Consider the following 23,471-nt stretch of genomic DNA (forward strand, 5'->3'; position numbering starts at 1 on the left):
CAAAAACAATTATTCTTTCCTTCCTTTTTATTTTGATTTTGATTTTGATTTTTCTTTAAATAATCCGACGACGGAGTTTCTGTAAGTGAAACAGTAGTTTATTCTTGCATACTCTTGAGGTGAGAGAATTTTCTCAAATTTTTGCTAAAAGTATTAGAGTCAATTGAGAATAATTTTCAATAATTAATTACTTGGTAAAATTTTAAGGCTCATTGGATAACACAAATTTCAGCTGGTACCATCTTTTGATGGGCGTTGTGAGGGTGCTATAACCTTTCTCACACGTAACCGAACTTCCGAACCCTATTCTGGTTAGCAGACCCGAACCTATTCTTTTAAAGACCTTTAAGCTTTGGTGTTCCCTGAAAGGACAGATTCTTTAGGTGGCCAATCGCACCTAAATAAAAAAGATTGGTGGCGACTCCCTAAAAGTCAATGTCTAGCGATAGATCCCCGGATCTAGACGTTATGACAGCTTCTTTATAAGTGAAAGTTACTACAAGGTCTGACTTTGTCAAGTCATCAACAAGTACATAAATGGCTTGCATGGCAGTGGTAATGCTCTTTTGAAGACTTCTAAGATCAATAGCCAAGGTTATCCCATGTGGAGTATAACCAAGGTAAACAGACACTTTTGAGTTTGCTTGCACACTCTACCTTTATACACTCTGCACAATACCTAATTGTCAAGCCACATGTCATCATTGCTAGTTTTTCCTATTGTTGAAGGATTATTTAATACATATTCATGCATGATCTAATTGGTTTTGTCACCGTGAAGTGGTTTTTCCATGTTTAAAAATAAAGTGTACTTGAATCTAACTAAATTTCCATTACATTTAACATGCTTGTCAATTCTAGTTGCTTTCCAAAATCTATCATTAACTCCTTTCCCTAGTCTTGAGCCATTGTAATATTTGTAATTTCTTAGCGTGAAGAAAAACCATTCTTTATTCACTACTTCATTCAATAACTCCTTATTACTTATCTCCTTGTAATGGACACTTTCTTTGAGCAAGTTCAAGTTTTTTTACTTAGCAACAGTGCATGTCAAATGACCTACATCTCCAACATTTATATTTGTTTTTAACAATTAAGCCACTTTATTGTGGCTATCTAAAAGTGCTTTTCCAATAACATGTTCATTTTCAAGATCAAAAGGCTTTTCAGGGAGCTATTCTATATAAGTTCCATTCTCACAAAAGATCTTACATTCCGGTAAGCCTTTTTTGATTAAGCTATCAAGTTAGGGCTTAATAGGCATCAAATAACTATTATTATAAAACCAATTAGCAATAATAGCAATAAAAACAACAGGGAAAACAAAAAACTTAATGGCTCTAATTAGGTGAAAATCATTAAACTAGGTTCATATTACACACATCATAAAGACTGTTACCAACAAGTCCTTCTCATTAAATTTCATGGTCATACTAACAACAATCTTTTGCACCATGGACCAAAGCTTATCTTCCTGGTTATTCATACAAGTGCTGATGAACTATTTGCTAGGTACATAACAGAATTGAACAATTCCATGCTTGCAGGTGGCTTAACCAATACTTTTGGTGGTCTAAATCAAAAAATTTTTCACTTTAACATCTTGCCAACAATTTAATCTCGTCAATTCAAAAATCTAAAACATATAGTTTGGCAAATCCATTATGGTTTAACACAGTACACTGCTTCTCTAAATAACCTAGCAAATGACCAAATGTAGTAATAATAACCTCACAACCTCACAACTTCACAACTTTGTCTAATCTAAACCTTTGTCCCTCTATTAGCGAACCACAAACAATTGAAACAACTTTAATAACCACAAAATGTGCAAACTTTATAATGTCATCCTTAATTTGCTAAGCAATCTCCCCAATCAAGGTTATGATAATAGCATAATGCCCTTCAACTTCATTCTCTTGACTCATAAGAGGTAGTATAGAAATATAAGATAGCATAGGCAAAACAAAGGCAAAAGTCTTACCTAATGCTATATTCACGATTCCAATCACATATCTTTGTTGCAACCCTAAAAGAATAGTAACCATTCGTATCAAGAAAGGTTACGACTTGTAAAAATTAGAATTAACATAGTGATTTGGGCTAAATTTTTGCCATGAGTAGTGAAAAACTCAAATTGATCATGCTTGGAATAAGAATAGAGAAAATAGTAAGGTATGGAATAAGAAAAGTAGAAAGAAACAAGATTCAGTGTGGTTAGCTTGAAAGAAAAACTTCCAAACCATGGGTTGGATATGAATGATGAAGAAAAAAGAAAGGGGTTTTAAGAATGTTTCTAGGTTTGAGATAAAGGAAACACAATCAAGTGAAAAAGAGAAGGTTGGCGGTTCTAGGGATTTACCAATTGGGAAATAGTTTTTTCATTCAATTGATAACTCTATGCTTTGATATGAATTTTTAAGGTTACTTGAGAGAAAAGATGTTACTAGAGCTCACAACTCAGTGGTAAACTGGATATCTAACTTTTGAGTAGCTAGGTATTTTTATGGATTATTGAAGTTGTCAAAGACACCAAATCCTTCCATCGAATTTTGGTACATCTTAAATGACTCAAGTTCTACTGGTTGGGTTGCGAGTGCACCATGATCTTTTGAAAAGTTGAGTTTTGTCAGATTATTGCTCTTGTTATTTGATAATAATTTATTAGCCGTATTAAATCACTACTTAATTTCTTCAAATATTGCCTTTATACTTTTCCACCCAATGAGCAACTCGACTTTAAGTTCTTTACAAAGTTGGTCATCCATGGTCAAGATCTTTAGCTCTGATGCCACTGATGTGACTCAAATCAAATACTATCAACTAAGAAGAAAATTGAAGACTGAATTCTAGAGAGTGAAGCCTTTGGAAAGAATTAAAGAAATAAGGGTAGAGGAAATTGAGGGAATTCAAAAAAAAAATAAAAAGAGAAACTGATTTTTGGAAATGTTATTTTTATTTTCAATCACATCCAACTCTCTTTTTACATCCCTTTCTGATCATTGCAATGTAATTGCTCAACTATCAGTTCACAATACAATGTAACTAAGTTGACTTGTAACAAAATGTAATAGAAATAGTCAACTAATTAATCAACTAACTCAGCTTTAGCTCATAACAATTTGGCAACACAAAGGTGAACTTCTTCTATTATGTTAAAAGTCATTTAAAGACGTTTTCGTTTTCAACTTTGTTTTTTTTTTAAAAAAAAATTGGAAACAAAATTATATATGGTGGGTTGTTTTATTTTAAAAAAAATTTGAAAACAAAATTTTAAAAATTGTTGGAAGTGAAAAAAAATGATGTTTTCAATATTTTGAAAACATTTCGATCATTGTTACTACATGGGTGAACAGTATCTATGAGTGAATAGTATCTTTTTAATAACAAAATATTGAAAGATGACCATCAAAGCTACCAAAACTTGAATTTGAACCACTTGGTAAACCATGCACTCAACCACTTTTCATTATGGTCACTTGTTTTAGCACTTTTGCAACAAAAATATAATTTTCAAATGTGTTTTCAATTTCAATAAAATGAAAATAAAACAAAACAAAATTTTTAAAAATATAAAATATAAAACTCACTGCAATAGCAAACAACCCTTTAAGATTTGGCCTTTTCACTTAGAGAGTATTTGGTATTGGTGGATCTGTTTAAAAACCATGGTGATCTACACTCAATAATTACATCACTTTATGTGGTAGTAATTTAAAAGTCTTACTTGGCAGTGATCTGAAATCACTGGAGTTATAAGATCACTGCCTAGGGGAGTGATTTAATTTCCAACCTAAAGGATGAAAAAGTTTTACCACCACTGGAAAAGTAATTTTCAATATTATTTTCTAACTAATTTACCCTCACTTAGAGAGTATAGTATGAATAACAAAATATTGAAAGATGACCATCAAAGTTGCCAAAACTTGGATTTAAACCTTTTGGTAAACCATGCACTCAACCACTTTGCATTATGGTCACTTGTCTTAGCGCTTCTCCAACAAAAATATAATTTTCAAATATGTTTTCAATTTCAATAAAATAAAAATAAAACAAAAAAAATTTTCAAAAAATAAAACATAAAACTCACAATAATACCAAACAATCCCTTAAGAATTAGTCGTTTCACTTTAAAGTATTTGGTATGGGATGATCCATTTAAAAACTACGATGATCTACACTCAGTCACTTTATTTGGCAACAATTTAAAAGTCTTACTTGGCAGTGATCACAAATCAGTAGAGTGATAAGATTAGCCTACGGAAGCGATTTGATTCTCAACTTAAAAGATAGAAAAATTTTATCACTATGGAAAAGTAATTTTTAATGTTATTTTCTGACTAATTTACCTTCATGAAAAATATAATTAACATTACTCTAAGAAGTTGATTATTAAAAATTTAAAAAAATTCAGTTTTTTAATTACTTATTCTAAAAAATATTTTATGTTATAAATTTAAATTGACTAAAAAATAATGAATTTATTTAATAATTTTTTTAAAAATTATTTTTATCAAAATTGATTTATAGTTAGTAGTTTTCTATAAAATAACATTTAATTATTTTATAAATTATTGATTTAATAAACATTAAATATTTTATTTTTTTAAGGATATTTTAGATATTTTATATTATATGATATATTTTTTCATATAATACCAAATGTAATGATTTAAAAGTACTAATGATTTTATAATATTATACCAAATATAATAATCTATGATCATTGGTGCTCAAATCACCTTAATAATATTATCACCATGATAATTAAATTATTACAATAATCTTAAAAATGATATTAAACACTACCTTAATTGCTTGCAGCTTTTGCCTTTAAGATAAGCTAAGAAACTATTTTCTACACTCCATTTTGTAAAAAAGAAAAGAAAAGAAAATTTTTAATTTAATGGATCCAAGTGGAAGGAGTTTTGTTTTGCCAATTGCCACCCTCCAGTTAAACCAAAAGAAAGAAAAGGGAACACTTCTTTGTTTAATTAAAGAGTAAAGAGACCAGAGTCTTTATTTAGTGACGTGAAAGTAGAATTGAAGCCACTTATCTGCAAATTAAGGTTTTTCTGAACATCTTACTATAGCAACAACTTCGATTATAATTCTAGATTCAAAGGAAGAGTTTAGTTGGATCAAAGAAAGAGGTTGGGCTATTATCTTTTAGATGCAAAACAAATTGGACAATTTCCCTAGGAATGAAGGATTTCTCTGCCTAAATTCCTTTGTTACCAAATTGGCCAAAGATTTTAATATAAACAGAAAGTGAAGGAGTTGTAAATGAATTTTAAAAAATGTTGGGTTGGCAAAAGTCTATCTACAAACAAATTCAACAAGATTGGGAGGTTGACAAAGTATATGCAAATATTTCATACATATAAAGTCGAAAAAAAAATTTAGTACTAATAAATTATGACACGTGCCGGAAAAAACTTTATTTCTCTCAAGCAGTCTTGCAATATAGAAGATAACAGAGGTAAGGATAAGGAAAAAATAGATTAAAAAAAAAGGAAAAATTGATTAGAAACGGCGTGTTTAATTGGATTCAAATTATTTTTTTGATTTGATTTAGATTTGAATATTAAATATTTTTATTAAATTTGGATTAATTTTTAGAATAAAAATAAAAAGTAAAAAAAAAATATTTGAATTAAATTGAATTATATATATTTATTCATTTTTATATTTTATATTTTATAAAATAAAAATAATTATTTTATATTTAAATATATAAAAAATTAAAAAATTTTAAAATTTCATTAGTCAAACTGACCTAAATCAATAAAATTGAATTCATACCTAATTAATTTTATAAAAATTAAATTTAAATTCAAATAATATTTAAAAACTTATAGTGCTGTTATTAATCGACACTTGTACCAAACGGTTGTCATCCATAAACAAAGCTATCCTGTTAACGTAGGACACTGATTATTACATTGAAGTCTTCCTATCAGGGCTGGCTTTCAAAATATTTGAGGGGCTAACTTAAATGTCCAACAAAGCAGTGTCACTCGTCCTTTAGTTTACAAAATAATAATAATAATAATGCATTCAGAAAAAAACAAAAAAAGACAAGCCATTCAGAAGGCAACAACAAAAAGCTAGTCAAAGTTGAGATACACAAAGACAACGGAAGCTGAGTTGAGTGTTTTTTTTTTTTCGGTTATTACGAAAATCAAAACTGCAAATACGCTGCACGATACTCTCCCAATTCATCGTCTTCTATCATCCATATTTATCTATTTTGGTGTTTTGGATGCAATAAGGACAGGCTGGAAGCATCCAAAACGCAACCCCACCTTCCATTAATTATTCGAGGGAACACTATCCTCCTTCTCTCTCTAACAAACAAAGTGAGTTTTCCACACCCAAGAATCAAAATCTATTAACAAAAAAGCTTACATAAAGCAGAAATAAAGAAGCCTTGGTTTCTTTTCTTTTTTTTTTTTTCTCCTTTTCTTGCTGCCTCTGCTAAGCATCTTTATCCTACTTTTTTTTTCTCTGTTCTTTTGCCTCTCTCTTATTCTTTCCTTCTTCGTGGAGTAATTTATTTTCTTGTGGTGTTGCTTCTTTACTCTTCATTCTTTTCTTGCATCAATCCAGGGGCTTCTTGTTCTTCATTGGTTTTTTCTTTCTATCTGGCATTGTTGTTGTATGATCAGTAAAGTTAAATTGCTTTTCTCAGTATAGTTTTTTTTTTTTTTTTTCAAGTAATTCTCCTTCTTGCATGCTCTTTCTTTTTGCCTTGGAATTTTCTTGGAGTTTGGTTCTTCTGGTAAAATTTTACAGTGCTGATCTTTTCTAAATATATTTTTCTTTGATCAAACTGTGAATTTCAAGTTGTTTTTTTTTTTTCACACGCCAAAATCAACTCTTTTTCTCTTCTGTTTCTCACTTTTCCCTCCTTATGGTTTAATTTCTTGCACTTTTCCTGTTGTTTCTTGATCCAAGCCTTCAATTTTTTTTTGTTTTAAATTGTTCTTGGGACTCTGTTTCGAATGGGACTCTGTCATGGAAAACCCATTGAAAACCAACAAAATCAGTCAAAAGACATCGCAATCGCAGGTGACAATGATTCACCACCAAATTCCAACTCCAGAAAGTCATCAAATTTCCCATTTTATAGTCCAAGTCCATTGCCAAGCCTCTTCAAGACATCTCCAGCAATACCAAGTGTAAATTCCACTCCTCTGCGCATCTTCAAACGCCCATTTCCTCCTCCTTCTCCTGCGAAGCATATCAGGGCACTGTTGGCAAGAAGGCATGGCTCTATTAAGCCTAACGAGGCTTCAATTCCTGAAGGAAATGAGTGTGAGATTGGTTTGGATAAGAATTTTGGGTTTTCAAAGCATTTTATGTCTCATTATGAGCTTGGTGAGGAAATGGGGCGTGGACATTTTGGATATACTTGCTCGGCTAAGGCCAAGAAAGGAAGCCTTAAAGGCCATGAAGTGGCCGTTAAAGTTATCCCAAAGTCGAAGGTCTAATTTTTTCAGTTTTTCATTTGCCCATGTCATTAAGTAATTTGCAGGTTTACAGTTTATATTTATTCTGATTGACGATTTTTTGATCTGAATAACATCTTGTGACTCCTTTAACTAAGGTTTATCTTAGATATCCATTTTGTTGCTCTGATAAACTTGTTTTAGCTATTTATTCCAGGCAAGTATTTGGATTTTATTATTATTATTTTTTTTACAGTTCAATTTATCAGGAGAATATCTGGATGCCATTTACATATGTTGGTAGTAACTTCAGCCAGTTATATTCTGTTCGGTTAATGATATTGATAATTATATTTAATTCACGCTAAATCAGTTTCACATTGATGCAAATATTGTGTGTTTGTATGTTAAATTGAGGGGCTCAGCATTCTTTTTTGTGTAATTGTCATCACATTTCAAATTAGTTTATAGTGAACTATGATCATTTAGTATGACTTCAAAGCTTGGAGTTTTAATTGTTTCTTGGCTACTTATTTTAAAAATCAGAGAACAGTTTGCTGTATTCTGACACAAAGATTGCGTGTGCAGATGACCACAGCTATTGCCATAGAGGATGTAAGACGAGAGGTGAAGATACTACGAGCTTTAAATGGTCATAAGAACTTGGTTCAGTTCTATGATGCCTATGAAGATGATGACAATGTTTACATAGTGATGGAGTAAGTTTCAGCAGATTGAATTTTCTTAATATAGCTTTCATTGTCTTACATTTTTGCTTTTCACCATATAATTTTGCATTTAGGGTATGGACTATTCTATTTCTTGACTCCAGGGGAAGTAATGCCAAAGTTGTGATGCTTGAAAATCATTGATAGATGGAAGCAATTTGTCAAAAGTGAATTTCACTATGCACTTTGGTGATCAGCAACAGCATTGGAGTTTAATACCTATAATGTCAATTTGTATGAGACTGTAAATCTTAATGAGATTTCAAGCTTCGAAGTAACCAGTTTAGATGTTATTCATGAAAATAAATTAGTTGGTCAAATAGTTTACATTTGGTCATAAAAGTTATATCATTTGAGTTGGAAATATTCACTGGAGCAAATCTCTAATTACAAAGGTTGTCTTGTTTGCTTTACCAGATATCTTGTTGTTTTTAATATTTTCCTTTCCCCTGGGTGGCCTTGTTCATACCATCTTGTTGCTTGTTGTCTTCGTCTTTGATGGGAAAAAAATCCCTAGTTAGAGTTGTCGGCGGTCAAAGTTTTCCTATCAGTTTTATTCCTAGTATTGGAAGCTGTAGCTATTGACTACAGCTTTATACTTCTGGAGCTTATTCCCTATTTCTTTTAATGGTTTTCAGGTTATGCAAAGGTGGTGAGCTGCTAGATAGAATACTTTCAAGGTACTTCCTCTTAACTTTTCCCTTTATGGTAAACTATTTGACCTGTTTTATGGCCTCCTAAGAATGGCTTGTGTTCTCTAGGGGTGGAAAATACTCAGAAGAAGATGCTAAGGTTGTTATGGTTCAGATTCTAAGTGTTGTGGCCTTTTGTCATCTCCAAGGTGTAGTTCATCGTGACCTCAAGCCAGAGGTAATCGACAAATACTTGTCATGCATCATGATCATGTACTCTTTTTAGTCTAGAACATTGAGTTTCGAGTCTCATGAACACCATCCTAGAAGCTTACTTGAACCAAGAAGGGAAAGTATAAAGTGTGGAAGCCTTGTTTATCCTATTTATATGACTAAATTTGCTTTGGCATAACATGGGTGGCCTTTTTTAGAGTGATTTAGATTATGCTTAATTGCTATTCTCTTCTACCATCCTCTCTTTAAGAATCTTACCTGGGAGTGTATCTCTCTCCTTACACTATATCAATAGAGGATAATGAAGTTTAATATTCGAATACTTTAATCCTTTTTAGGATGAGTTATTGCTTTGTTTTTCTTAAGGATTGCTCTAGTTAACTGCTACAGATATATTTGTCCTGTTGACTTTAATTTTAACTTCTTTCCACCATGCCAGTCTTGGATTCTAAGTGGCACTTACTTTATACAAAAGTTCAAAATTCTTATATAGCCTTTAGTTATTCACTTGCCTATGTTATGTTTTGAACTCCTGCAGTCTTTGTATGCAATTTTTGTGGACTTTTATTTTGGAGCACCAAATTAAATGCTTCATGTATACTTATGCATAATCCCCATTAGTGTTTAAGTCTCACCATCCAAATCTTTCGTTAAAAGGAATGTAAATTGATCTCTCTACAATGTTTGATTGGAAAATTGCCATATTAAATACTTGACTAGGAATCTGACTAGGCTTTAAATTATAGTAGAATATGGTCATTGTCATAGGTATTCTCTCTCTCTTTCTCTCTCTCTCTCTCTCTCTCTCTCTCTCTCTCTCTCTCTGTGTGTGTCTCTGTCTCTGTCTCTGTCTCTCTCCCTCTCCCTCTTTACTTCTATCCAGTTAATTCTATGGACTGACAATGAGACTATGAGATTGGAGAGTTGGATTGTAAATTTTCTAAATTAGATGCCTAATGATAAAATTTTTAACTTCTATATGATGATTCTCTCCCCCTATGATTGCCATAATGTGGCATACTCTTCCCTTTTCAAGGGTGATGTGTATTTTTTTTTTTTTTTCAGAATTTTCTTTTCACTACTAAAGATGAGAATTCCTCTCTGAAGGCTATTGATTTCGGACTTTCAGACTATGTAAAGCCAGGTTAGAACTATTCATTGATGCTCCCTTCTCTGCTTCTGTTCAAAGGAATGGGTTTTGACTACTAGGATTTGGCAGATGAAAGATTGAATGACATAGTAGGAAGTGCATATTATGTTGCTCCTGAAGTACTACATAGATCTTATGGGACTGAAGCAGACATGTGGAGTATTGGAGTAATTGCTTATATACTTCTTTGTGGAAGTCGACCATTTTGGGCACGGACAGAATCTGGTATCTTTCGTGCTGTCCTTAAAGCTGATCCAAGCTTTGATGAAGCCCCTTGGCCTTCTTTATCCCTTGAAGCAATAGATTTTGTGAAGAGATTGTTGAACAAGGACTACCGTAAGAGACTAACTGCTGCCCAGGCTCTGAGTAAGTAGCTGAAACTAGTTATGTAGCTGAACCTAACTTCTTCATCTGGCATAGAGAAACAGCCATTATCTGAGGGAACTTGTGATGTTACTTGTTTTACTAGTTTTCATCATTTGTCATGGAGTAATTTTGGAGGAGATAATCCAATTCAGAAAGTACCGTTACCATATTTCTTCCATTAAAGCTGGTGAATGATTATTTATAATGATGTTCCACTTTATTTTTTTCTTTTCAGAAATTTAACCACAATGATCTTCATGTTTTATGCTTAGGTCATCCGTGGTTGGAAAATAATAATGAGAAAAAGATACTGTCAGATATGATAGTATGCAGGCTTGTAAAAGCTTATATAGGCTCATCTGCACTACGAAAAACAGCCTTGGGGGTAATATAAATACTTCTTTCTAAGTTTTGTTACTTTGAGCGTCTAGTATTTTTGCTTATTACATTTAGCAATCCATTAATGCCTGATTGGTATATTAATTTATTTGATTTGGTTTTTAATAAATTTATTTATTGTGCATTGGAACTATAACCAAAAGCATCAATTACATTTCAGCACACCGTGTTTCCCTAATTGTAAACATCATAGTAACAAAAATTTGAAACCTTTGATTTTATCTGCATCCAATCGTATTTTGGTTTACAACTTTGAAACAAATTTTTACTCGGCTATATTTTAATTTAAGAGATGCAATGCAAACTTAATGATTAAACAATGACTTGATTTTGCCATGGCATTGCACAGACCTGTGGTGTAGTCAAGAAAGATGCTATTTGCTGTTGTTTGCACTTTCAATAGTAAATGATGGAAGAATTAAGAAGATGAGAAGGATCAATGACTTATTCTACTATTTTAATATTTCTAACATAGGCATTACATAGGATTGTGTAAAGATCATAAAAGTGCAATGGCGGTCATGTCATGGTTTAATCTGTTATTGGTAGAAGCAAAATTTCTTTGCTTGTAAACCTAGTGCAAGCCCATCTTATTTGCAGTTAGGTTTTCTAAGATCTAACAGAACCCCTCCGAGCATTTCAGTGCTCCTATTTCTCATTCCCCACATCACCAATACTCAGCACTCACCAACACAGCAGCAAAATAAAGTAAAACCAAATAGAACTTGTCTTAATTCATTTAGATAAGGTAGAGGAGTTGAGAGATGCAGTATGACTGACATTGTGAACTGTAAATGTTACATTTATATTTGTGTTAAAATTATCTAAATTTTTTAAGATTAGCCTATATCCTTGATACAAAGATCTAAAGGTTAACCTCAGTGACTATGAATATGTTGGCTGAAGTTTCCTTATTATGGCAGGCTCTTGCAAAGACGTTAACTGTTCCACAGCTAGCTTATCTCCGGGAGCAATTCACATTGTTAGGGCCTAACAAAAATGGATTCATTTCCATGCACAATTATAAGACGGTCTGCTTCTTTCTATAATTGATTTCTTTATTATTATTATTTTTTTATCAATTAAGTCATTCTAAATTGCTTGGAATTAGCAGGCAGTGATGAAAAATTCTACAGATGCTATGAAGGATTCACGGGTTCTTGATTATGTCAACATGGTAAAGCTTCGAAGTTCATTAATTTATCTTTTTCCAGGAAGACAGATTGTAAATTTTGAAAAAATATGCTCTCAACATGTTATATGCAGATTAGTTCTCTTCAGTATAGAAAATTAGACTTTGAAGAATTTTGTGCCGCTGCCATAAGCGTGCATCAGCTAGAAGGAATGGAAACTTGGGAGCAACATGCAAGGCGTGCATATGATTTGTTTGAGAAGGATGGCAACAGGCCCATTATGATAGAGGAACTTGCTTCGGTAAGTGCTCTCTCTCTCTCTCTTTCTCTCAGTTTTCCTAGGTATTGTAAAACTGAAGGCAATTTCCCGTAACATGGTTTCAGAACTGGAAAGATAGATGTACATAAGCTCCATGATTTAGGAGAATATATAATGTTTGAGAACAAAATTTGCAGCAAAATACCAAGATCATAGACATACAGAGCAGCTCAGATTCTTCCATTTTTATCAAGAGTATAGTTTGCTGATTAGTGCTATTTAGGTTGGTAAATTTACGGGGACTGACCAAGGTTTTGTGAAATCTCATGTAGTGCTGCTGTCTCTCTCGTAGTGCTAAATGGTGTATTTATTTATTTATTTTCTTTTTGGTTACTCCAGGAACTTGGACTCAGCCCATCAGTGCCTGTTCACGTAGTTCTTCAAGACTGGATAAGACACTCAGATGGGAAGCTTAGTTTCTTGGGATTTGTTAGACTTTTACGTGGGGTTTCTTCTCGCACATTTCACAAGTCTTGAAGGACCCAACCTCAAACACTTTATCTTTTCTTCTCACTTGAGCTGAACTGTCTGGAGGAAACAAACGGGTGCGTGGGAGCTAGCCTAGCCTGAAGCAAAGCTAGTGTCACATCTCGATCGTGAAAATTACGTAGCAGGGCAAGTCGACAGTACAAGCCAATCTCACATGCCGGGCTGATGAAGCAATTCGCAGCATATTCTCACGTCTTTATTTTTGTTCCTCTTTTTTTTTTTTTGGGATTTTCTTCCTTTTTTGGTTTTGTCCGGTACTATACTCCTACTCCCTTTGCTTTTTTTTTTTTATCCGTTTTTAGTATCAAATGATTGGTGTCCCTGAAACCTAGAGGATTGTACAGATGAGGGTTGGTCGCAAAATGTTTGTAGTGCAAGGCTGTTAGCAAACAGCTTATAAGTCATATTTCCGGTTGATGGGTTCATCCCTTATGTACCAAGATGTTTTAGTCCTAGTTGGCTACCTCATTTAATAGCAGTCTTTGAGTCTTTACATTTACATCAGTTGATGCCTTGCTGCTTCACATTGTTTCACTCAAATTCTAATGGATCGCGTCACTGGCGGAACTAAAAATTTTACTTTAGTGAGACTTAATATAAATTTATTAAATTGTAAAAGCCAAAATTAGCGTAATAGTACTAAAAAATTTAAAAGTTTTATATTTAGCTGAAATTGTTAAAATTTGATCAAATTAAAATTTAAAATTTAGTTCATTTATTATAATTTATATAAATTTAGTTTTTATATTTTTTTTTAATTAATCTCAATCTTTTCTGAAATCAAAAAAATATCCCCTAAATTCCCTGGACTTTTTCCCTAAATAATTTCCCCTAAAATTTCTAATTATCATTAACTGAAAAAAAAAAAAGAACAATGAAATAACAAAAATCACGACGAACCGAGGCCTAATCGTAAACACCATTTCTGAAATTTTTAAAGAAAACGGAATCAACCAAAAATGACAAATACCCAATCCCTAACTACAGAGATCTCAAATCCCGAATTTGTAAACTCCAACATGATAGCAGAATAACGCATCAGATTTTTAAAGAAACAACATTTGCAGCTGAAAATCATGATTCATAGATCCGAAGATTGGAATTTACCTCAGAAATGCCATTGGTTTAATTCCAAGTTTGGGTTTGTTATACTTACCCACTCAATCAATAAGCCAATCTCCAAGCTCGCCAAGTTATTATGTGCTTGACTGTCATGTCATAATTGAAGAGGTTGATATCTAAATTCCTTGTCATAAAGTAAGGTCACCATAGCTCATGAAAGACTTGCTCAATTGCCTCCACTAACATTCCATCATGACATCATTTCACAGCAAAATAATTGGCCTTAAATTTGCTTAAAATTATTAAATGTAATTACACGGGTTTGAGATCGTTAAATGCAGCCCACACACTCCCATGTCACCATTCTTCAAACTTCACATAGACTTATCATAAATTGTTAATAACCCTAATCAATTATTACCCTTTGTCTTATATATAAGGTAAAAAAAATGCATAAACACGATAAGAACTTTGAATTCTTTTCTTTTAAATTTTTTTAGCATTTTTTGTGATTTACTTTTTTTCTAGATAAATTCTAAATATTTAATTGACTTAAGTGTCGAAGCGCATCTCAGAGAACCAATTCTAACGCCCTTTAACTGTGTTTTTCAACTACAGGTATAGGTTATCTCTAACGCAACTTCCAGAGCATCATCCAACTTATTCATCCCTTAAAAGACCATCAACAACTAGCGCCGTTTGTGGGAAATGAAGCCATATCTCTAAAATGGTGGAGAATGAAGGCTAGACTAGTCCTATATCTAAGTTGGCAGATTTTGTAATAGTAAGTTAACTTAGTGTTAATGCACTCTGTCCACCTCACTTGTGTCCATGTGCTTATATCCTAGTTAGACTACTCTTTTCCAACCATTATGCCAACTCATTGTATTCCCAAAATCACAAAATTTTAGCCTTTTTTCTTTCCCAAAGCGTGAATGGCAGTAGCTTATCCTTTACCTTTTGGTCCCCTTTTTGTCCTTTAGTGCAATGATCCCCATTTTGAGTCACATGTGAGAGCAACTTCTAAGTTAGCATTTTTAGATATATTTGTCCATAATTAAGCTCTAAAAATCATCTTGAAAATCATCTAAATCAGCTCCATATCCTTGTGAAAGCGAAGATCATCCAAGCATCGTGGATGGGGCCTTAGCCTAGACTCTTCAAAGGGATGCTTTGGCCTTTTGTTCTTGCTCTTAGCACTTAATCATCATCTTCATGGATCCCCATGGTGAACAAATGAAGCTTAACTTAGCTCCCAATGGTTTTTGAATCCCCATGGCAGCTCACAAAAGGTAGGTCTTGATTTTGGTAACTTACATGGACACATTTCACCCTTTACCTACAATTAGGTAGGAAATGGACTTCTCTAAGCAAAATTCAAGTCTAAAAAGGTTATAATTAAGCATGAAACCCTTTGATAATTCTATGAAAATAGAATTACTACACCTTCAAATTTGAATTTTTGTTTGTCCTCAGGTAAAATCAAATTGAGCTAAAAGTCAAATTCTACTTCTTATGATCAATCTACAATGATTTACTCAAAGATTATATGCTAACTATAACCTAAGGTAAAGCATAAAAATAGGTTAATCACAAGAATCATCCTACAATACACATCTATTTAATTGAAGTTTCATTGTGTGCAATGTTCATCACATATCATCACATGCAACTTAATTATGAATATGTAACCATGAAATTAACATAACATTATCAAAGAGTACATACATTTCATATGTTTGTCTTTCACAACTTTCTCCACTATTATAGACTCTCACTAAATCAAAAATCTTTACATATTTATTAGCTTGTACTATAAGGCTAGGGTAAAGGTAGGAAAAGAGGACATTTAGGTTCAAGTACCCTAATTGTCCATTACTAGCTAGGATCATTTTAATATGCAATGAATGAGAGTCTTCCAAGACATTATCAACCCCTTAAACTCGGATTTTTCTCTTTTTTTTTTTTTCATTTAATTTTTTCAATACTTCACCCTTTTTCCCAAATGTGACCTAGCTTTCTAATAATGTTATAAATTATTTATATGCACATAAGGTAGGGACAAAGAGATAATAAATATATACAAGACTCAAGTTTATTAATGTGGTTGTTAATAAAAAAAAAGGGTCATGAAAGGTTCAAAATGGGCAACTATAGATATACACATTAGGGTTAGCTTGAAAGATTCAATCTATTTATGGATGACCTAAGTAGAATCTACCAAATTTAGTGTAGTATAGGATTTCGCCTCAAGAGAAACATTCACTAAATGACATACAAATCAATAATCATAACATATACTCACAAATAAGAACTTACAATCAAATATTAACAAATTCCAACATTCATTTCATGCTTTACACAATATTTCATCTTTTCCTTAAGCTATAGTCAAAGTTAATCATAGTTTCTATCATAGGATCATGGTTTCAATCAAGCTATAGTCAAAGATACATCTTCGATTTTTGCCCACTATTGAAGGCAAGCTTAAGTATTTCTTTGGGTTACTATATGAATTCTAAACATACCATTAACCTCTGCCTTTCACCTTTCCTTTGTTTTTGCTAATAAAAAATAATGCAGACTTATTAAAGTTAATTCTTTGGCCAAAGCTTTTCTCATATCTTTTTAACATGTGCTTCTCCATTTTCACTCTTGCCTTTATTTTCTTTTGCAAATAACAAGCTATCATCAGCGAAAAATAGGTGAGTAACTCTAGGGTAGTTTGTCTTGCTTGCCTCTCATGGATCAATCCATCTCTTTGGTATTTTGTTAAAAGTGCTAACCAAAAAAGGATAAGTAGAAAGTGGATCTCATTGATAGAGACCTCTATTTGCTTTAAAAGTATTAATCAAGCAACAATTAACCATGATAGAGTATGATACATATGTAAAAACAGTTCATAATAATATCTATCCATCGAAAATGGAAACCTAGTTTATACATCATCCTTTTGAAAAAGTTCCATTCCACTTTATCATAAGTTTTACTCATGTCAAGTTTAAGAGAAAAAAATTATTCTTTCTTAGTTTTTTCTTCTTTAAAGGGTGAATTAGCTCATAAGCCAATAATGCATTACTTGATATTAGATCCCCTAGTCTGGGTGATCGATCCCCTTTCAAAGTTTGGAACCAAATTTTCAATCTATGTAAAAAATCAATCAATCTCTTTATGAAGTGATCGATCCTATCTTTAAAAACCTAGAACCAATCGATCCATGCAAGGAGGGGATTGATTGGTTTTCATGAAATTTGCATGAAACTCCTTTCTGGTAAAAAAATCAATCAATTCTTTTACGATGATCAATCCCTATTATGATACTATGCCCAATTTTGCATTTAAACCATGCTAGATGAATTGAACATATTTTTAACTATATAAAAAGCTAAATAAAATTCAAATTAAGTTCAAATCATTTTAATTTAATTTTAGCAAATTTTTGTTTTGTCATTTCAAAATATTTTATCAATTCAAGGCTAACACTACGTAAATGAATCAAACAAGAAATACAAGAGAATTGAACCAAACAAGATATAAATGGTAAAATATAGTAACCTAATCTAAGTGAAAACATGGTTGAAGTGAGCATTATAAAGCAAGAAAACAAAAGTTTTAAGAAGCAAGCTACAATAAAAAGTAATGTGTTAAGCTTAAATAAACATGTATGCCAACAACTAAAACTAAGTCTAATTTATAGCAAATATTAAATGGACTCAAGCTTACAATTGTAAAAACAAGTAATAATCTAAACTAAAATTAAATTTGAAGTGAAAATATTGAAGCAAAATGCAATTAAGAGTTAGAAACCAAAAGTGAAGAAAAAAAAAAAATCTGGAAACCAAAATTGTTGCTGGAATTTTAACTCTAAATCATGTAAAATTGAATGAACATGACACTACAAAAAATTTTTCATATACTGATGCTTGGTTATATTGACTGTCAAATTGCGTCAATAAAAGAGATATTTACTGATGGATTTTTAATATCATCAGAACATACCATACCATTACTAACATTTATACAATCATCAGTATAGATAAACATTTTTTTATGGTATATAACTATCTGTCAGTATAAGTATACTATATACTAACACTTATTTATACTGACGGTCAAATTATGTAAGTAAAAAGTATCTATACTAACAAATTTTGTTATTGTCAGTATAAATAGCGCCTATACCAACACTTCATCAATCTATTGGTATAGGTAAACTTTTTCTAATAGTATGTAAATATTTATCAATATAAATATGTTATATATTGATGGTTATAATAACCATAAGTATAAGCTAAAAAAATATTTATTCCTAATTTTTTTTAAATATTAATTCATAATATTTCCCTTTAATAAAAATTTTCAAAAACTATAATTTGATAAAAGCTATAATTATTAATAAATAAAATTTGTAACTTAATTAATTTTAAATGATAATAAGTTTTAAATAAAATTTATAAGTATTATATTAATTTATAAATTTATAATTAAATATTAGACTAAAAGTTTTTAAAATTTAAATATTATATTAATATGGTTTCAATTAATATTTTAGTTTTAATATGGTTTCATAAAATTTTAAAATCATTATTATTAGCTTTATAGGTTAAATGGTGATCCGAGAGGGGAGTGAATTGGATATCTCCAAATTCTTCCCAAATAATGATTCAATATAGTTGAATGGAAATTAAGACAATAAGCCATTTTGATGAAAATATAATGAAAACAATAACAATTAATGAACTTAAAATCAAATATGAACAATAATAAATTATAAGGAGATAGGGATAAAGAAATCAAACACAATGATTTATAGAGGTTTGGTCCTTCTCTACAAGGCACCTACGTTATCTCTCTTGGTTGTCCACACCAAGGCTACAATCCACTATGTGTTGAAGATTACAAACAAGCTTCTCAAAGCTTTACAAACTTAACACTACACACTCGTAAGGGTTATCCTCCCTTTTAAGCTTACAAACACACAATACAAAATTTTTGAAGTGTTTTGCTAACTCTAAGAACCTTTCAAAGGTTGGGTGTTTGCTAATTTTAAGTATACAATGGTATAGTCAAGAAAATGATGAATGAACAACAAAAATAATTTGGATACAATAAATGCAAAGATATAGACTTTGAAGCTTTAAAAACTCTTGATTATTTGAGAGAATGAAAATATTGCTTGTTGGCTCTTGCTCTCTTAATTCATCAATCTTCTTGGTGTGTTGGAGTGCCCAATTTATAGAGAAATTGAAGAGGTAGCCGTTGTAAAGTGAAAGCAGCCGTTGAATCCTTGATAAAATAGTCGTTGGACTGATTTTGGCCTTCAAGGGATCGATCCCCTCACTTAGGGGATCGATTGGTTCATGTTTTGAACCAATTTCCCTTTGAAAATAGCCTAATCGATCGATCCCTTTTGTAGGGGATCGATCCCTTTTCTGGATTTTCGGTTCTGAGAGCATTCTGTTTGAAAATCAATCGATCCCTTCTAGAGGGGATCGATCCTGTCCATGCTAGGTGGTAGTTTTCTGTTTTGCACTCTACTTACTAATTTGATTATAACTTGAGTTATACAAATCCAAATCACAAACTATTTGAATATTTAGAAACTAGACTTAAAGGGCTTTCTATCCATGTAAAGTTCATCACCTAATTCACTGTGTACGAATTATAGTAAATTTTCAAATTTACATATTTTGCAGTTTTTTTGACAACTGCAGAGTGTCTAGTAAAAATTCAAAATCTTTTCTTAGAAAATTTGGATTTTGATTTTGTTTAATCCATTAGAAAGTAGACTCAAAGAACTTTCCAACCATATAAAATTCAAATATTAATACTTTGTGAATTAACACAGAAAAATAAAACAAGTTCGATGTTGGAAAACTTTATTCTTGTAAAACAACTTCTTAAGTTAATCTATTTCTCAAAATCAATATTATCAAAATTGTATTAAGTCCAAAATGAATAAGTTCACTTTAAAAACAACAATTGGACTTTCATTTAAGCTCAAATAAATAATCTTTAAAGATAGATTGGTTTGAGAAATATGAAAACAAAGAAAGGTTTGTTTAAGCTTTGAAAATCATATTATTTATTTAGTACCAAAATATAAAACTTAAGAACATGTACTAAATAAATCCTTTTTCAAAATCTTGATCAAGTTTATTTAGCTTTAATGTTTTGTCATTTCAAAATAAGGATCAATTCAAGGCTAAAAATTAAAGATCGAAAGTCAAATTATAAATAATCTACATATAGAGTAGTATTTATATTTATATAAATATTTTTCTATGTTATTTGTAAAAATATTTTTTTATAAAATAATATTTATCGTTCTCTATATTAACAGTTTGGGATTCCAAAGTTTAAGAAAGGGAAATGAATTTTAAAAATGATCACTAGGTGTTTAACTAAAAAAAAGGCCTTCAATTTTTTGTAAGGGAATATTTAAGGCATTTTTTAGGCAAAAACACCTTACATATTAAAAAATATATATTGGGATTATTGAAGGCATTTTCGATAGAAAATGCCTTGAATAATCCCCTCTAAATGAATAATTCGTGGATTATTGTAGGCATTTTTGGCCAAAAATGCCTTGAATAATCCATGAATTATTCAAGGGATTTTTAGCTAGAAATGACTTCAATAATCCCATTCAATATTTTGTAAGGGATTATTTAAGGCATTTTTTGGTTACAAACACCTTCAATAATCCCATCAGAACAATTAAAGGGGATTATTTAAGGTGTTTTTGGCCATAAACACCTTGACTAACCCTATTCAATTTTTTAAAGGGATTATTCAAGGTATTTTATCACAAAAATGCCCTGAATAATCCAAAAAAAAAAAAATTGGAAGGGGAAACACTTTTAATAATCCCATTTAAAAAATTGGAGGGGATTAGTCAAAGAATTTTTTTACCAAAAATACTTTCAATAATCTACTCATAAAAATTTAAAGGGATTATTCAAGGTGTTTCCGACTAGAAACTCCTTCAATTTAAGCCATTTGACCTTACTAAAAAAAATGGGGAAATAGCCATTACCATTTTGAAAAGCATGTTTGGAAATGAATGCAAATCGATTGTAGGTTTATGCCCAAAAAATATTTTGTTTATATATTTGATATTACAAATTACATTTTGAAATTTACATTAAGAACGTTGTAGTATTTTAATAAATTGACCACACATATGAATTTATAATTGATAATGTTGTCATATAAATATACTTTTTTCAAATAATCGTACTCAATATGTGTATTCATATACCAATTGATATAAAACAAATATATGCCAATAAAATTATCCCAATACCCCAATCTGGAAACTTAGATTATCCATTCAACATAGCATGTTAAAAACATTATATAAAATGAAATGCATATATTTACGCCCAACCAACAATCTGCAACCTCAAGGTATAGTGAACGATAATACATACTCAGCCCACTCTTTATGGACTTCATCAAGTTCGTCTATTGTGAAGCTTCCTTTACTCTCCCACTATAAAAAATCAAAAGTAAATGTTAATAAATGAGAACATAATTTAGATTTTTTTTTAAAGATATTATGATTGTATGAAATTAATACTAACCTTGAATGGTATGGTGATAAATTCATATAAAACTATCTCTCCCATAAAACGAAGGACATAATATCCACATTTAGTATATCCTGGTTGATGAGGTACTTGAAAAATAAATTTAGTGGGTTTAGGAAACATTTATCTAAACAAACTCAACATAAAAGAATAAATTTTACATTTACTGGTAATGAAACCCAATTTATCTTTGCTTTCTTATCAACTGCAAACATTTCCCTAAATTGAATAGAAAAAAAGTACTTAATACAAAAATAAAAGTAATTATGAAGAAACATAAGATAATATAATAACATGTAATACCTCTCTATAAAATTTTGAATATCAAGGTTAGGTTTCACTGTTGGTTGAGCGAAATTAAATAAGTATGGCGTTAAGGAATTGATATCAATCACAATAAGCTACCAATGATGACTACAAAATAATATGAATGATATACTTAGATTAGGCATCATCTTAAATTCAGGTAAGGTTGGAATAATTATTTATATGAATATAACTTACATAGCTTTATACGAGACCAAAAAATAATCGGCCTGTTTCTGCAAGTATTGATCCACATGACGACCATGAAAAATGACAGTGCCAGTTTGCTCACTAATGAAATTTAGGTTAACAAATTTGAATATATGGGTTATTTGTCTCACCTTAATCTCTCTATATAGGAAGCTGTATAATAACAATCAATAATACTAGTTAGTAATACACCTAATATAGATTAATATATATTGGCTTTGCATATTTAAATTTATAAGCTAACTTTATATAAACAACAATATCAGAAGCTGATATTTATCTAGGGTACAAAATTCCTTAATCTTAGGCCCCCCAATGTAAGAAACTGATGGAAGATCAAACAACCCATCCTTGAACTCAACAGTAATACAATTTCCTCCAGATAAATGATCAAGTGCATAATTAGATAACACATCAATAGTAGCCTAAGCAAAGGTTATCCTCTGAGTCTCACCATCATGCTACAATATATAATAAAATATAAGTATTAAAACCAAATCACTAAATATAATAAATAAAAAAATATTAAGTGAATAAACAAAATCTTACTTCATGGCTAGTACCGGAGGTTGGTTTCCTGCCTGACTTTCAAAAGAAGCTTGTCCTAGCTAGATGATGCTATCTGATTGGCCTATAGGCATGCTAGGTTGCATTGCTGCCAACATCCCTTCTAAAGATACAAGTTGTTGCTGTTGATCATTCAAGCATTGCTCTTGGTTGTCAAGTTTTTGCTGTTGTTGCTCAATGATTGCTTCATATTGTTTATTTGTCATTTGAGGAGTTTTGGGTTGATTATTAAAGAGCTTTGATGGTAAAACAAATCTACCAACCTCACAAACTTGACCATGTCTTTCTTTCGCTCCAATGCTAAAGACAAGGGATCTTCGTCATAGTGGGGGGTTGCTAGTTCACTAGATTTTATTTTAGTAGCAAAATCCTCCTGAAAGATAATAATAAGAAGATGGGCTGTAACAACAAATTTATACAAGTATAGAGTCATGCATACAAACATAGAGCCAATCATACATGATATAATAAGTAGTTATACATACATTCTTTTTAGCTATGAATTTGGTTGCTTCCTCTGTAAATGATCTATCTTTTCGCATATGTTTTTATTTCTACACATCCCATTTAGAAACTTCAATGTCATAACTAGATGATTTCTAATAAATTAATGCTATATAAGAATAAGATCTATTAAACGAATGTTAAAAAATATTCATTTATGGGTATAAAACAAGTGTGTGAATTCTTAAAATCTCATACTTGACATTTGCATAATCTTTTCTCGATGTTCAATGGTGATATACTTGTTTGGCCTGAATGTTTTTTTGTTGTTTTTTGATTTTTTAGAAAAGAAAAAAACTACATAAATCACATATTAAGATATC

The 23,471-nt window shown here is 31.0% G+C and overlaps 1 protein-coding gene across 1 annotated transcript; it reads left to right on the plus strand.

Moving 5' to 3' along the window:
- Positions 1 to 6,131: 6,131 nt before the first annotated feature.
- CRK1 (CDPK-related kinase 1) lies at positions 6,132 to 13,403 on the plus strand. Its single transcript, XM_022890484.2, has 11 exons — positions 6,132 to 7,490; positions 8,043 to 8,173; positions 8,821 to 8,862; positions 8,944 to 9,052; positions 10,114 to 10,192; positions 10,268 to 10,564; positions 10,837 to 10,949; positions 11,887 to 11,994; positions 12,078 to 12,140; positions 12,230 to 12,397; positions 12,755 to 13,403. Exons 1-11 carry the CDS (start codon positions 7,008 to 7,010, stop codon positions 12,890 to 12,892), a joined length of 1,731 nt encoding a protein of 576 aa, XP_022746219.2. The 5' UTR covers positions 6,132 to 7,007; the 3' UTR covers positions 12,893 to 13,403.
- The last annotated feature ends 10,068 nt before the right edge of the window (positions 13,404 to 23,471 follow it).

Source organism: Durio zibethinus, chromosome 12 (genome assembly GCF_047325235.1).
Source record: "Durio zibethinus cultivar Kanyao isolate XHJ-2024 chromosome 12, ASM4732523v1, whole genome shotgun sequence".
NCBI classification, from domain to species: Eukaryota; Viridiplantae; Streptophyta; class Magnoliopsida; order Malvales; family Malvaceae; genus Durio; species Durio zibethinus.

Coding starts and splice junctions, on each gene's coding strand:
- CRK1 (XM_022890484.2), top strand. CDS start 7,008: ATGGGACTCTGTCATGGAAAACCCATTGAAAACCAACAAAATCAGTCA. Junction 8,174..8,820: donor AATGTTTACATAGTGATGGA/GTAAGTTTCAGC, acceptor AATGGTTTTCAG/GTTATGCAAAGGTGGTGAGC. Junction 12,398..12,754: donor TGATAGAGGAACTTGCTTCG/GTAAGTGCTCTC, acceptor TGGTTACTCCAG/GAACTTGGACTCAGCCCATC.